Source organism: Physeter macrocephalus, chromosome 21 (genome assembly GCF_002837175.3).
Source record: "Physeter macrocephalus isolate SW-GA chromosome 21, ASM283717v5, whole genome shotgun sequence".
In the NCBI taxonomy this organism is placed as follows: Eukaryota; Metazoa; Chordata; class Mammalia; order Artiodactyla; family Physeteridae; genus Physeter; species Physeter macrocephalus.
Window position 1 is genome coordinate 49612115 of NC_041234.1, and position 14518 is coordinate 49626632.

General features: G+C 42.9%; 1 protein-coding gene across 2 annotated transcripts in view; it reads left to right on the top strand.

Moving 5' to 3' along the window:
• Positions 1 to 14518, top strand: part of PIN4 (peptidylprolyl cis/trans isomerase, NIMA-interacting 4) — a 100862-nt gene that overhangs the window by 25221 nt on the left and 61123 nt on the right. The window contains exon 3 of one of the 2 annotated variants that reach the window (XM_055081744.1): positions 7241 to 7883. The exons of the other annotated variant lie outside the window; for it this stretch is intronic. Coding sequence (XP_054937719.1) covers positions 7241 to 7441 — 201 coding nt within the window. The 3' untranslated portion in view covers positions 7442 to 7883. Of the gene's footprint in view, positions 1 to 7240; positions 7884 to 14518 lie in introns of those variants that run through there. 2 annotated transcript variants of the gene reach the window in all.

Sequence of the window (14518 nt, forward strand, 5' to 3'; positions counted from 1 at the left end):
AAACAAATATTGTATATTAACGCATATATGTGGAACCTAGAAAAATGGTACAGATGAACCGGTTTGCAGGGCAGAAAGAGAGACACAGATGTAGAGAACAAACGTATGGACACCAAAGTGGGGGGAAGTGGCGGGGGCAGGGTGTGGTGGTGGTAGGATGAATTGGGAGATTAGGATTGACATATATACACTAATATGTATAAAATAGATAACTAATAAGAACCTGCTGTATAAAAAGTAAAATAAAATTCAAAAAAAAATCTATAAGATGAGCCTGGAGCATCTTGTACTGTCAGAAAGTAAGGAAGTGCTCAAAACAAACAAACAAAAAACAAACAACACACCACAATGATGGGAGTATGTCAAAGAGACACAGGAGCCAAATGAAAGAGCTCCCAATGGTCATAGCTGGAAGAATTTGAGCAACAAAATAAAAGTAGTACTGGATTATAACCCAAAGTATAAAATAAATATCTATGAGTCCATACTAATATAAATGAGTGAATAAATACATATAGGAGATAAGACAAACCTCCCATACAGAAGAATTTCAAATAATTTATGTAGATACTCCGCTCTCATGAAGATGGAACATAATTCCTGCTCCTTAGCTGTGGAGTGCATGTAGTAACATCCTTCCAAAGAGTACAGTATGGAAAGGTGCAGTGGGGCAAAGAGTAACTTTAAAGTGAAGAAACTGGGAATTCCCCGGTGTTCCAGTGGTTAGGATTCCAGCTTCCACTGCAGGGGGCACGGTTCGTTCCCACAAGCCGTGCAGTGCAGCCAAAAAAAAACCCCACCAAAAACCAAAACAAAACAAACAAAATAAAGTGAAGAAACCTGGCAAACAGTACCTCAGCCAGGTGATTACAGTCAACATCAACAGTGATAAGTCATGTGGGTAGTACGTACCCTTGATACGATTTAATGAGAAGGGTACTTTACCTCTGTAGTCTCCCCCCCCCAACCCCGCCCCAAACAAAAAACCCCAGTCTAATCATGAGAAAATACACTGATAAATCCCAGCTGGGGGAACAGTCTACAAACTGCCTGATCAGTACTCTTCAAAACGGTCAAGGTCATCAAAAACATGGCAAGTCTAAGAAACTGTCACAGGCAAGAAGAACCTAAAGAGACAGATGACTAAACGTAATGTGGTGTCTTAGATAGGATGCTGGAACAGAAAAAGGACATTAGGTAAAAACTAAGGAAATACAAATAAAGTATGGATTTAGTTAATAATAATGTGTCAGTATTGGTTTATTAACTGTAATTAATGTACCAAACGAATGTAAGATGTTAACAATAGGGGAAACTAGGTGTGGGGTATATGGGAACTCTCTGTACTATTTTTGTGATATTCCTGTAAATCTAAAACTCCTCTAAAATTAAAAGTTTGTTTAAAAAAATTATCCATTTGTGTATCTGCCTGCTTGTGTATCTGCCTGTGAACTCCTTGATAACAGGGATAGGGATCAGGTCTTAGAGCAGACACTCATTAAAGTCAGGTGAATGAAAAGATGAAGAAATGAAGAAAAGAGCCCACTGGCTACAACTCTGCCATTCCTACCCTGGCAGGTTAGCTGCCCACCGCCCCTACTCTGGTGGGCTTTAGAATTAAGTTACATTCCCTGTTACTCTGATCTCAAACATGATGCCATAGTGGTGACCACTAGGCTCCTCTACCTGAGAGCCAGACCCTGAACCCATTCAGTGTTCTCCCTTTCGTCCTGGCCCTTCCCACCCCCAGGGTGTCTTCACCTGGTTAACTGGTCTTCTGCCTTGGTCTATGTCATTTTTTATTACTATTAGATTGTCTCCAAGTTCCCAAACCAGTCATCTACCCAGTATCCTGAACCCCTATGAAGCCCGGGCTTCTAACTCCAGCCAGGCCTCCTCCCCAGAGAGAAGAGTGCTGCCCCTGAACCCTAGCTTTTGGCCAGAGTCCCCATAATCATGCACCAACCTCTAAAATGGCAACTGCCTGCCTAGACTTCTTACCACCAGCCCAAGACTCATACTGCTGGGTTCTTTCTACCCATCCTCTGGAACTCCCACATTTGTCAACCTTCTGCCTGAACCACAACTGGAATTTTCAGTATTCGTTGGACACCACCACTTTCTGGCTGGGTCAAACCCCCCTGCTTTCAGCCAAACTACCTTCCCAGTCCCTGGAACACTCTAGTTAGCAGATCTAATACTGCATCTCAGCTCTTCCCCTCCACCCTGTCTGCTCCAACAACAAAGTTGGACCTAGGATGGTATTCTTTCCCTATCGTGGAATCAGAGGAAAAAAATGAAATCTGCTTTTTATAGCACTGCTCTGGATATCTTGTTATTTACAAGACTACAATGCTTTCTGTAATACAGTTTGATTTAGCCACTTAACCTTCAATCCTGGGCTTGGAAGGAAAACATGTCATTTTTACTACCACTGCAATCATGTGTCCATCTATAATGCATAGGATCCCTAATGATCTGGAGAACTCAGCTAATACTTCATAGGCTCAAATATTTTTTCCAAAATTTAATAGTTTTTAAAAGATGCTTACATGTTAAAGAACTATTCAGATGCAAAACTGTCAACCCCAAAGAGAGTTTTAATTCCATAGCAAGGGACAACAAAACAAAAATCTTTACATTTTAATGATTGTACCCTAAATTACATGCCTAGAATATGGTTCCCTTTAAGGAACGCTTTAAAGGACATATGGAAAGACTGTATACAAACAACTCTTGGAGGAAAAAGACACAACCATTAAACATGGGCTACAAGTCCTGTACCTGCAAAGCTACCCTTTCATTGGCAGAACTGCCCAGCTGCTAATTCCCTGGGTCCTAACCCATCCTAAAGATCTTTGCCTTAAGAAATCCTGCCCAAGTGGCCATTTAAAACCATCTCTGCCCAAAAGCACTTTCTGTTTCCCCGGATGCAAAAATCTTCCTCAACCACAGCCAACTAACATCTCAACAATCCCATCCCATCTTCCACCTTTCCATTCCTTGCCTGATACCTTGCGAAGCATTTCCTCTCCACAGAGGGAATGCCAGGCTTAGATGCTGCAAAGTTTTCCTACCAGGAGAAACCAATTAGCCATGCTATACCTATATGCCAAAAAGCTAAGCCCTGCTAAACAGCAGTGTTTGCAAATCAGCAGCTGAAAAGACACAAGCTTAAACTGCAGAGCCAAGCACTAGGTTTTCCTTAATCCGGAGGGCCCTTTGGAACATTCCCTATGATATTCTTCTGGAATGTGACAAGACAGGGAACTAAATGCAAAGACCCCAACCCAATAAAACTTTATCAGCTTCACGTTCAAAGCAACCAGAAGTTGCTCTTTTCTAACCTGACCACCAGCCACAGGGCCTCTGGTAGTGGTATAGGAGCCTGGACTTGCTAATCTCAGTCCATGTGAGTAGAGTTATCGCTGTGCTTCCCACAAGAACTCAGTTCCCCATAACCTATAATGGAAAAGAATCTAAAAGAATCTAATTCAGATATATATATCTGAATCATTTTGCTGTACACCTGAAACTAACACAACACTGTAAATCAACTATATTTCAATAAAAAATTTTTAAAAAGAACTCAGTTCCCCTATCCTGATCCAGCCCCCTCATAAGGAGCTCACTGACACATCTCTATGTATCCAGTCCCCTTCTCAAGATGCATGTGGATACATCATACACAATTGGTTAAGTCTTTTGATTCTCAATCAGAATCAATAAAACATGTGTGGCTGACATAAAAACTGCAGATGGGGACTTCCCTGGTGGAGCAGTGGTTAAGACTCCGCACTTCCAATGCAGGGGGCTCAGGTTCGTTCCCTGGTCAGGGAACTACATCCCACATGCATGCTGCAACTAAGAGTTCACATGCCACAACTAAGGAGCCTGCATGCTGTGACTAAGGAGCCAGTGAGTCACAGCTAAGGAGCCTGCGAGCCACAACTAAGGAGCCCACCTACCTCAACTAAGGAACCCACATGCTGCAACTAAGGAGCCGGCGAGCCGCAACTAAGGAGCCTGCGAGCCACAACTAAGGAGCCCGCCTGACACAACTAAGAACTGGCACAAATAAATAAATATTTAAAAAAAAAAAAAAAACCAACTGCAGATGACCTGAATGCCAGTATTGGAAACTGGTCCATCAAAACCTGGAACACTGGGACTTCCCTGGTGGTAGAGTGGTTAAGAATCTGCCTGCCAATGCAGGGGACATGGGTTCGAGCCCTGGTCCAGGAAGATGCCACATGCCGCAGAGCAACTAAACCTGTGCACTACAACTACTGAGCCTGCGCTCTAGAGCCTGCATGCCACAACTACTGAGCCTGCATGCTGCAACTACTGAAGCCCACGCACCTAGAGGCCATGCTCCGCAACAAGAGAAGCCACTGCAATGAGAAGCCCGTGCACCGCAACGAAGAGTAGCCCCCGCTCGCCACAGAGAAAGCCCGCGTGCAGCAATGAAGACCCAATGCAACCAAAACACACACACACACACACACACACACACACACGCACAAAAAAAAAAAAAAAAAAACCTGGATCATAGAACTAGCCTGGGAAGATGGCTGCCTTTTGGCCTTACTTCCAGGGGTGATCATTTTAACCAAAGTGGAAAATAATTTATAATAATAACTTATAAATACAAACTTATTATTAAATAGCAACCTCTGGGATAAATTAGAAGAGAATATGGTCCACATTTCAGTCAAATAGCAAGTATTACTAATTATTTAAGTTAGCTTTCCCCACTTAGCCCCATTTGTGAGATGGACATCTAAGAATAAAAAACAAACAAAAACCCCCTACATTGCTTTATTCTTTTTTTAAAAAAAACTTTTTAAAAATTTATTTATTTATTTATTTTTGGCTGCATTGGGTCTTCGTTGCCGCCAACTCTTCGTTGCGGTGCATGGGCTTCTCATTGCGGTGGCTTCTCTTCTTGTGGCATATGGGCTCTAGGACCATGGGCTTCAGTAGTTGTGGCATGTGGGCCCAGTAGTTGTGGCTCATGGGCTCTAGAGCACAGGCTCAGTAGTTGTGGCCCACGGGCTTAGTTGCTCCACAGCACGTGGGATCTTCCCGGACCAGGGATCGAACCCATATCCCCTGCATTGGCAGGCAGATTCTCAACCACTGCGCCACCAGGGAAGCCCTCTTTTTTGTGTGTGAATTTTTTTTTGATGTGGACCATTTTTAAAGTCTTTATTGAATTTGTTAAAATATTGTTTCTGCTTCATGTTTTGTTTTTTTTGGCCCCAAGGCATGTGGGATCTTAGCTCCCCGACCAGGGACTGAACCCACACCCCCTACATTGGAAGGCGAAGTCTTAACCACTGGACTGCCAGGGAAGTCCCCTTGCTTTACTCTTAATAGCCAAAAAATGGAAACAGCCCAACTGTCCATCAGCTTGAATTATCGATCTGTGGTATATTTAAATAATAGAATACTACTCGATAACAGAAAAGAATGAACTACCATATGTATGAAAGCATGCATGAATTCATACATGTATGAATCTCAAAAACATTATGCTGAGCCAAAGAAGCCAGGTATAAAAGTAGAAGCAGTGTGATTTTTTTTTACTTACGTGAAGTTCTGTAATAGGCAAAACTAATCTGTGGTAGAAAACATCAGAGCAGTGGTTGCCTCTGGAGGTAGAAGGTGGGAGTGGGGATTGCCTGGAAAGGGGCATAAGGGAACTTTCTGGGGTGATGATAATGTTCTATACCTTGACGGGGGTTTGGGTTACACAGGTGTATGCATTTGTCAAAACTCAATAAATGTACACTTAAGGTGTGTCCATTTCTTGGTATGTAAATTTTACTTCAAAAGGAAAAAAAACCTAAAATATTGAAATCTAGTTAATGGTAAGTATGCTGAAGCAGGAGGAAATATCCTGATGTCTGCAACTTACTTTGAAATGCATCCAAAAAATAAGATGGATTGGTACAGTAGATATGTGATAAAAACAAATATAGTGAAATGTTAATAACAGAATCTGGGTGGTGGGTCAAAGAAAAACGGGGCCTGCTTTGCCCATAGACTGCTGCCTCTCAGTTCAAAGGCACACATAACTGGGAGTCATAACTCAACACACTGCAGTTTGGCTTCTTACCCAAGCACCCTAATGCAACTGTTTTCACCAAAGGCACCAATGACCTCCATATTGCCAAACTCAATGGCCACTTCTTGGTCTTTCTTGACCTTTCTGCTGCATTTAAAAGCACTGAAGGGGGATTCCCTGGTGGCGCAGTGGTTGCGCGTCCGCCTGCCGATGCAGGGGAACCGGGTTTGCGCCCCGGTCTGGGAGGATCCCACGTGCCGCGGAGCGGCTGGGCCCGTGAGCCATGGCCGCTGGGCCTGCGCGTCCGGAGCCTGTGCTCCGCAACGGGAGAGGCCACAACAGAGGGAGGCCTGCATACCAAAAAAAAAAACAAAACAGGATTAGGCATTCTGTGCAGTGAGGGACTTCCCTGGTGGTCCAGTGGCTAAGGCTCCGTGCTCCGAATACAGGGGGCCCGGGTTCAATCCGTGGTCAGGGAACTAGATCCCACATGCCGCAACTAAAGATCCTGCACACCGCAACGAAGATCCCGTGTGCCGCAACTAAGACCTGGCACAGCCAAATAAATAAATAAATAAATATTTTTTAAAATAAAAAATAAATAAATAAAACCACTGACCACCATGGGACTTCCCTGGTGGTCCAGTGGTTAAGACTCTGCGCTTCCACTGCAGGGGGCACGGGTTTGATCCCTGGTCAGGGAAGTAACATCCTGCATGCCAGTAATGTGTGGCCAAAAAAACCCACTAACCATCATCCCCCTCGTTAACTTTTTCCTCCTCCATGGGTACAGTGGCACACAACACTCTCTCCTGGATTTCTTCCTACCTCTCTAACCATTCCTTCTCAGTCTGCCTCTTGAATTCCTCCCCCTCTGCCTGTCCCCATATAAACATTGATATTTCTAAGGATCTTTTTGTTGTCATTGCCCTTCTGCCCTTCTGACTCTATGTACTTTCCCCTAGAAGATTTTATCCACAGCAGTGGCTTCCTACTGGGTTGAATAGTAACCCCTCAAATTTCATGTTGACCTGGAACATGTGAATGTGACCTTATTTGGGAAAATAGAGTATTTTGCAGATGTAATCAAGTTAAGATGAAGTCATACTGGATGAGGGTGGGCCCTAATCCAACATGGTGTCCTTATAGAGGTATATTTGCACACAGAGAGACAGACAGAGTGGAGAATGCCATGGGAAGACAGAGGCAGAGACTGGAGTGATGCATCTACATGCCAAGGAACTCCAAGGATCGCCAGTACCACCAGAAGCTAAGAGAGGCATGGAACAGATTCTCTCTCACAGCCTCCAAAAAGAAACTAACCCTGCTGACACCTTGATTTCAGACTTCTGGACTCCGGAACTATGAGAGAATAAATTTCTGGGGAATTTTTTTATTGTGGTAAAATCTATGTAAGATAAAATTTTCCATTTTAACCATTTTAATTGTACTTCAGTGGCATTAATTACATTCATAATGTTGTAAAACCATCACCCCTATCTATTTCTAAAACTTTTACATCACCCCAAACATGAACTCTGTACCCATTAAGCAATAACTCTCCATCCCTCCCTGCCCCCAGCCCCTGGTAACCTCTATACTTTCTGTCTCTATGTTGCCTATTCTAGGTATCTTATACAAGTGGAATCATACAATATTTGTCCTTTTGTGTCTGGCTTATTTCACCTAGCATAATGTTTTCAGGGTTCATCCATATTGTAGCATGTATCACAATTTTACTCCTTTTTAAGTCTGAATACTCCATTGCGTGGAAAAACATTTTGTTTATCCATTCATCTGTCGGTGGACACTTGGGCTGTTTCCACCTTTTGGCTCTTATAAATACTGCTGCAACGAACACTGGTGTACAAGTATCTGTTTGGGTCCCTGTTTTCAATTCTATTGGGTATACACCTAAGAGTGGAATTGCTGGCTCATATGGAAATTCTGTGTTTAACTTTTTGAGGAACTGCCATTTGTTTAAGGGGATGGATGTGGGTAGGTGGGAAGTAAAGCAATCTGGAAGAGATAGAATAATTTGGCTAAGAGAAGGAACAGAACAACTGACCCAGGCCCAGATATCCCCATTTTATAATATGAGGAAACTGAGACTCAGCATGGCATGGTCAAATGAATTGTCTGAAATTACCCAGCTAGCAAAGCAAGTGGCAGAGCTAGAATTTTAACTGAAGCCTGAAAAATCCAAAGCTACTGCTCTATCCACCATTCCACCTTGCCTCCATATTATATTTTTCACTGGCCCACCATCAAGATCCAAAGATCTGCTTTCACTCCCCCAACCTCCACTGTGTTCCAGCAATACTAAACTCCTACACTGCTCTGAAGGGGCCAGCCATGCTTCCTCTTGCTTCTGAACCTTTACACATAAAACTATCCAGTATGCCATGTACATCAGCTTCTTCCCCACTGCTTAGTTAATTCCCACTCATCCTTTAATAATATACTTTTTGAAATAAATTTATTTATTTTATTTATTTATTTTTGGCTGTATTGGGTCTTCGTTGCTGTGCACAGGCTTTCTCTAGTTGCGGCGAGCGGGGGCTACTCTTCATTGCGGTGCACGGGCTTCTCATTGCGGTGGCTTCTCTTGTTGCGGAGCACGGGCTCTAGGTGCGCAGGCTCAGTAGTTGTGGGGCACGGGCTTAGTAGTTGTGGTGCATGGGCTTAGTTGCTCCGTGGCATGTGGGATCTTCCTGGACCAGGGCTCGAACCCGTCTCCCCTGCATTGGCAGGTGGATTCTTAACCACTGTGCCACCAGGGAAGTGACAACTCTCCCCTTCTCTCTCTCTCTCTCCCTCTCCCTCTCCCTCTCCCTCTCTCTCTCTCTCTCTCTCTCTCTCTCCTCACACACACACACACACACACACACTCACACACACACACACACACACACACACACACACACACACACACGAAGCCTGGATTAGAGACACATCCTCTGTATTTATATCTATCATATGAAATTTTCCGTTTGCTTTCTTCCACACTAGACTATAAGGACATGTGTCTTCTTCATAATTGCATCCTCAGCAACCAGCAGTGTGGGCTGGTCCACAGGAGGCATTTGGTAAATGTTCATTGAAGGCATGGAATGGTGAGATCGGGATAGATACTCAGAAAGTTAAGAGAAAGCAAGCATCTTTCAGATACAATGGGCAGTCTTTTGTCTTCTAGGAGTTTGCAACTCTCCGAAACCTTCCACTAACCATACATTAGCAGACTATAATCTGCCTGACCATCTAAGACCTGAAGTGTGGTTTGAAAATCATTGCCTTCGAAACAACATATAAAGCAGAATTCAGAGAAAGTCACTTCAACATTAATATAATTTAAGTGATTTTATAAGCAGCCTTATTTAAAAACAGCCTTGTTCTGGTAGCCGAAACCTCAGGCTGCTAGAGATCTTAATGGAGGAACTTGAGCTTAGCCATAAGGCCCAGCAGAAGCTTAGATCCTGAGACATAATTGCTCCTGAATTAGCTCTAATCACAGGTAGCATGAAGGCACCAATCCCCAGTAATGCCCCAGTAAGCTCTTGCTCAGAATATTCTCCTGTGATAATCACCCAATGTTTATAGGTTCTCCACTGGTGAAATTGTAACCACTGTGGTTGGAGGACATTTGACCAACCAAAATAAACTAAGAAGCATTCAGTTGTTCATCAAATATGTATTAAGCATTTACCACATGTCAAGCATTGTGCTAAATGCTGGAGATATACCTAAGAGCAAAACAGGTCTCTGCCTTTGTGCAGCTCATAGTACAGGAGACTGACATTTACCAAAGAATCACATAAATAACTAGCTACAAACTGTAGTAATGGCTATGAAGGAAAAGTATAGAGGGCTATCAGAGCATACAAGAGGGGAACTCAGGGATGAAAAGCAGTGGGCCTCAAATCTTACAGAATTCTATTTTAACTCTTCAGGTTCGGTCCTTGCCAAATACACCCAAAGTATAGAGGTCATAAAGCAAAGACTTATAGGGACAAGGCAAGTAACAGAAACAAGTGAAGCTGATGTATGAAAAGCAACACTGGGGCATGTGCCCCATGTAAAGGGGGCACGCTGCTATTCATCTCCAGATGGTAACTGAAGCACAGAAATAAGAACCCAGAGTTGCCAATATCTTCTGATGGTTGAAAAACAGTTGGAAATTCTGATTTTTACGTGAATTCTCCTGATTTTTAAATGGTAACTAGTGCATACATTTTTAAAACACTGGGCAGGACAAATAAAACTTATCTGTGAACATGGCTCATGGGCTGCCAGTTCATGACTTCTGGTTTATCTCAGAAAGAAAAAGTACCGTCAACTTTGGTTGTATCCCTTCTCCAAATGCTTTCGCCTGCCCCCACCCCAAAAATGGTAAGCCTAGGTCTCTCAGGATAGAACCCTACCACAAGGTTTGATTTGGGTCTTAACACTGTCCATATATGTACTCTGTTTCCTCTATCACTTAAAACAGTGTAAGGCTTTCTGTAGCATTTATTATCTGTGTCACTGGCTTGGGATTCCAGACAAGAACTATCTGGACCAAATCATATGGCCCAAAAGAGATCCAAGGTTCCCAGTGCTCTTTCAGGTACTTTGTACCCTGTCACAAAGAGAATATAAACAGGCAGGAAGAGCAAGCCCTATTTTAAAGTGAGTAAAGGCAGACAGGGATCTAGTCCACCTCCTTTGTAATTTAAGACCTGAAAATTTTGGTTGAATTGGGCAAATACTCTCCTACCAGAATAAATAGGAAGATAGCACCATCTTATATGTTAACATGCCCTTAGAAAGCAGCTGAACCTGCTCCTAATTACTCCAGAAAAAGCAGCTAATTAATAATTATGCCAAAACCAAAATTATCTTTTATTCTGGCACAGAAGATGTGCTTTGGCATCCAGATGGATCATACCAGCTAATGCTCCTCATCAGGAAAAATAGTTTCATTATTTGGGGGAGCATTTGGTGGCTAACATCTTGACTGGCCCTTTGAGATAAAGTCTAACTAAAAATGAAAAATTCTCCAGGAGCAATATTAAGTTCTTTTATGGGGACTTCCCTGGTGGCTCAGTGGATAAGACTCCACACTCCCAATGCAGGGGGCCCGGGTTTGATCCCTGGTCAGGGAACTAGATTCTACATGCAGGCTACAACTAAGAGTTTGCATGCCACAACTAAGGACCCTGCCTACCGCAACTAAGGAGACCACGTGCTGCAACTATGGAGCCGGCAAGCCACAACTAAGACCTGGTGCAGGGCTTCCCTGGTGGCGCAGTGGTTGAGAGTCCGCCTGCCGATGCAGGGGACACGGGTTCATGCCCCAGTCCGGGAAGATCCCACATGCCGCACAGCGGCTGGGCCCGTGAGCCATGGCCGCTGAGCCTGCGCGTCCGGAGCCTGTGCTCCGCAACGGGAGAGGCCACAGCAGTGAGAGGTCCACGTACTGCAAAAAAAAAAAAAATAAATAAATAAATAAATGAATGAATGAATGAGACCTGGTGTAGCCAAATAAATAAATAAATAAATAGATCGATTTTTTTTTTTAAGTTCATTTATGGTAGAAAAGAACTTTGGTGCCTCCAGCCCCCAATCAAATAAATAAATAAATAAATAAATAAATAAATGAATGAATGAGACCTGGTGTAGCCAAATAAATAAATAAATAAATAGATCGATTTTTTTTTTTAAGTTCATTTATGGTAGAAAAGAACTTTGGTGCCTCCAGCCCCCAATCCTCCAGCCCAAGGTTATCTGGTTAACCACTGCACTGGAGTGTAAAACTCTGGGGCTTCAAGCAAGCAATTAATCCAGAATCTGAATAAACCTATGGTTGTTTGGAAAAAAGTCCTGAACCCTCAAGTCTGCCTTCAGGCCACCTCAGTGGGGAAGTAGATAAGACTTTCCATTAAGACAAGAATATAAATCTAAAAACAAACTATGACCTAGGTAGTGGTTACAATAATAATTCATTAAATTGAATATTTACATGTTATACATTTTCCTATATATGTCTTATTTTCAGAACAAAATGTTAAAGAATGTTACTTGCCCACCCTAGTGGCCAAAGGATAAGCTCTACCACCAGAAGAAGGTGGATGTGAAAGCTTGCTGAGCAGACAAAAAAACAAGACAACAAAACACATAGCAACCATAATCACCTACACCTAGCAAATGCCTGAAGTATGGGTGCTTTATGCTGTTACAGGAAAGAAGAATCTGGACTCTCAGTTCAATTCCACTGATCTCTATGCCTATACTTATATACTTATATAAGTACCACAGTGTCCTGACTACTATAGTTTTGTAGTAAGCTTTGATATCAGGTACAGTGAGTCCTCCAACTTGTTATTTTTCAAGATTGTTTTGTATATTCTGGGTCCTCTGCATTTACAGAAGGCTTTTATAATAGCTTGTCAGCTTCTGGGGAAAAAAAACAGCTAGCATTTTGCTTGATATTGCATTCGAATTTGTCTATCACTTTGAGGAGCACTGCCATCTTAACAATATTAACTCTTCCAACCCATGAACACTGGCTATCGTTCCATTTAATTAGGCTTTCTTGAACCTCTTGCAACAATGTAGTTTTCGGTATACAACTCTTGCACTTCCTTGATTAAATTTATTCCTAAACATTTTATTCTTTGTGGTGCTACTGTAAATGGAATTGTTTTCTTAATTTCTTTCACTGCTGTGTAGATAAATGAAACTGAATTTTGAATATTAATCTTTGCAACCTAAAACTTTACTGAACTCATTTATTAGTTCTACAGTCTTTTTTTGTATATTGATTTAGGTTTTCTATATAAAAGATCATGTCATCTGCAAATACAGATTGTTTGACTTCATTCTTTCCAATCTGCATGCCTTTTATTTCTTCTTCTTGCCTAACTGCCCTGGCTTGAACCTCTATTATAGTGTTGAATCATGACAAATTATAATCTTGAATAGAAGTGGTGAGAGCACCCAATCAAAAAATGGGCAGAAGACCTGAATAGATATTTGTCCAAAGAAGACAAAGAGATGGCTAACAGGCATATGAAAAGATGCTCAACATCGCTAATTATTAGAGAAATGCAAAACCACAATGAGGTATCACATCACACCTGTTAGAATGGCTATCTTCAAAAAGTCTACAAATAACAAATGTTGTAGAGAATGTGGAGAAAAGAGAACCCTTGTACACTGTTGGTGGGGATGTAAATTGGTGCAGCCACTGTGATAAACAGTATGGAGGCTCCTTACGAAACTAAAAATAGAAATACAATATGATGCAGCAATTCCACTCCTGGGTATCTGGAAAAAACGAGAACACTAATTCAAAAAGATACACGCGAGGGCCCTGAACCAAGATGGCGGAGTAGAAGGACGTGCTCTCACTCCCTCTTGTGAGAACACCAGAACCACAACTAGCTGCTGGACAATCATCGCCAGGAAGACACTGGAATTCACCAAAAAAGATACCCCACATCCAAAGACAAAGAAGAAGCCACAATGAGACGGTAGGAGGGGCGCAATCACAGTAAAATCAAATCCCATAACTGCTGGGTGGGTGACTCACAGACTGGAGAACACTTATACCACAGAAATCCACCCACAGGAGTGAAGGTTCTGAGCCCCACGTCAGGCTTCCCAACTTGGGGGTCTGGCGACGGGAGGAGGAATTCCTAGAGAATCAGAATTTGAAGGCTAGTGGGATTTGATTGCAGGACTTTGACAGGACTGGGGGAAACAGAGACTCCACTCTTGGAGGGCACACACAAAGTAGTGTGTGCATCCAGACCCAGGGGAAGGAGCAGTGACCCCAGGGGAGACTGAACCAGACCTACCTGCTAGTGTTGGAGGGTCTCCTGCAGAGGCGGGGGGTGGCTGAGGCTGACCGAGGGGACAAGGACACTGGCAGCAGAAGTTCTGGGAAGTACTCCTTGGCGTGAGCCCTCCCAGAGTCTGCCATTAGCCCCACCAAAGAGCCCAGGTAGGCTCCAGTGTTGGGTTGCCTCAGGCCAACCAACCAACAGGGAGGAAACCCAGCCGCACCCACCAGTAGTCAAGCGGATTAAAGTTTTACTGAGCTCTGCCCACCACAGCAACAGTCAGCTCTACCCACCACCAGTCCCTCCCATCAGGAAACTTGCAAAAGCCTCTTAGATAGCCTCATCCACAAGAGGGCAGACAGTAGAAGCAAGAAAAACTACAATCCTGCAGCCTGTGGAACGAAAACCACGTTCACAGAAAGATAGACAAAATGAAAAGGCAGAGGACTTTGTACCAGATGAAGGAACAAGATAAAACCCCAGAAACACAACTAATGAAGTGGAGATAGGCAACCTTCCAGAAAAAGAATTCAGAATAATGATAGTGAAGATGATCCAGGACCTCAGAAAAAGAATGGAGGCAAAGATCAAGAAGATGCAAGAAATGTTTAACAAAGAC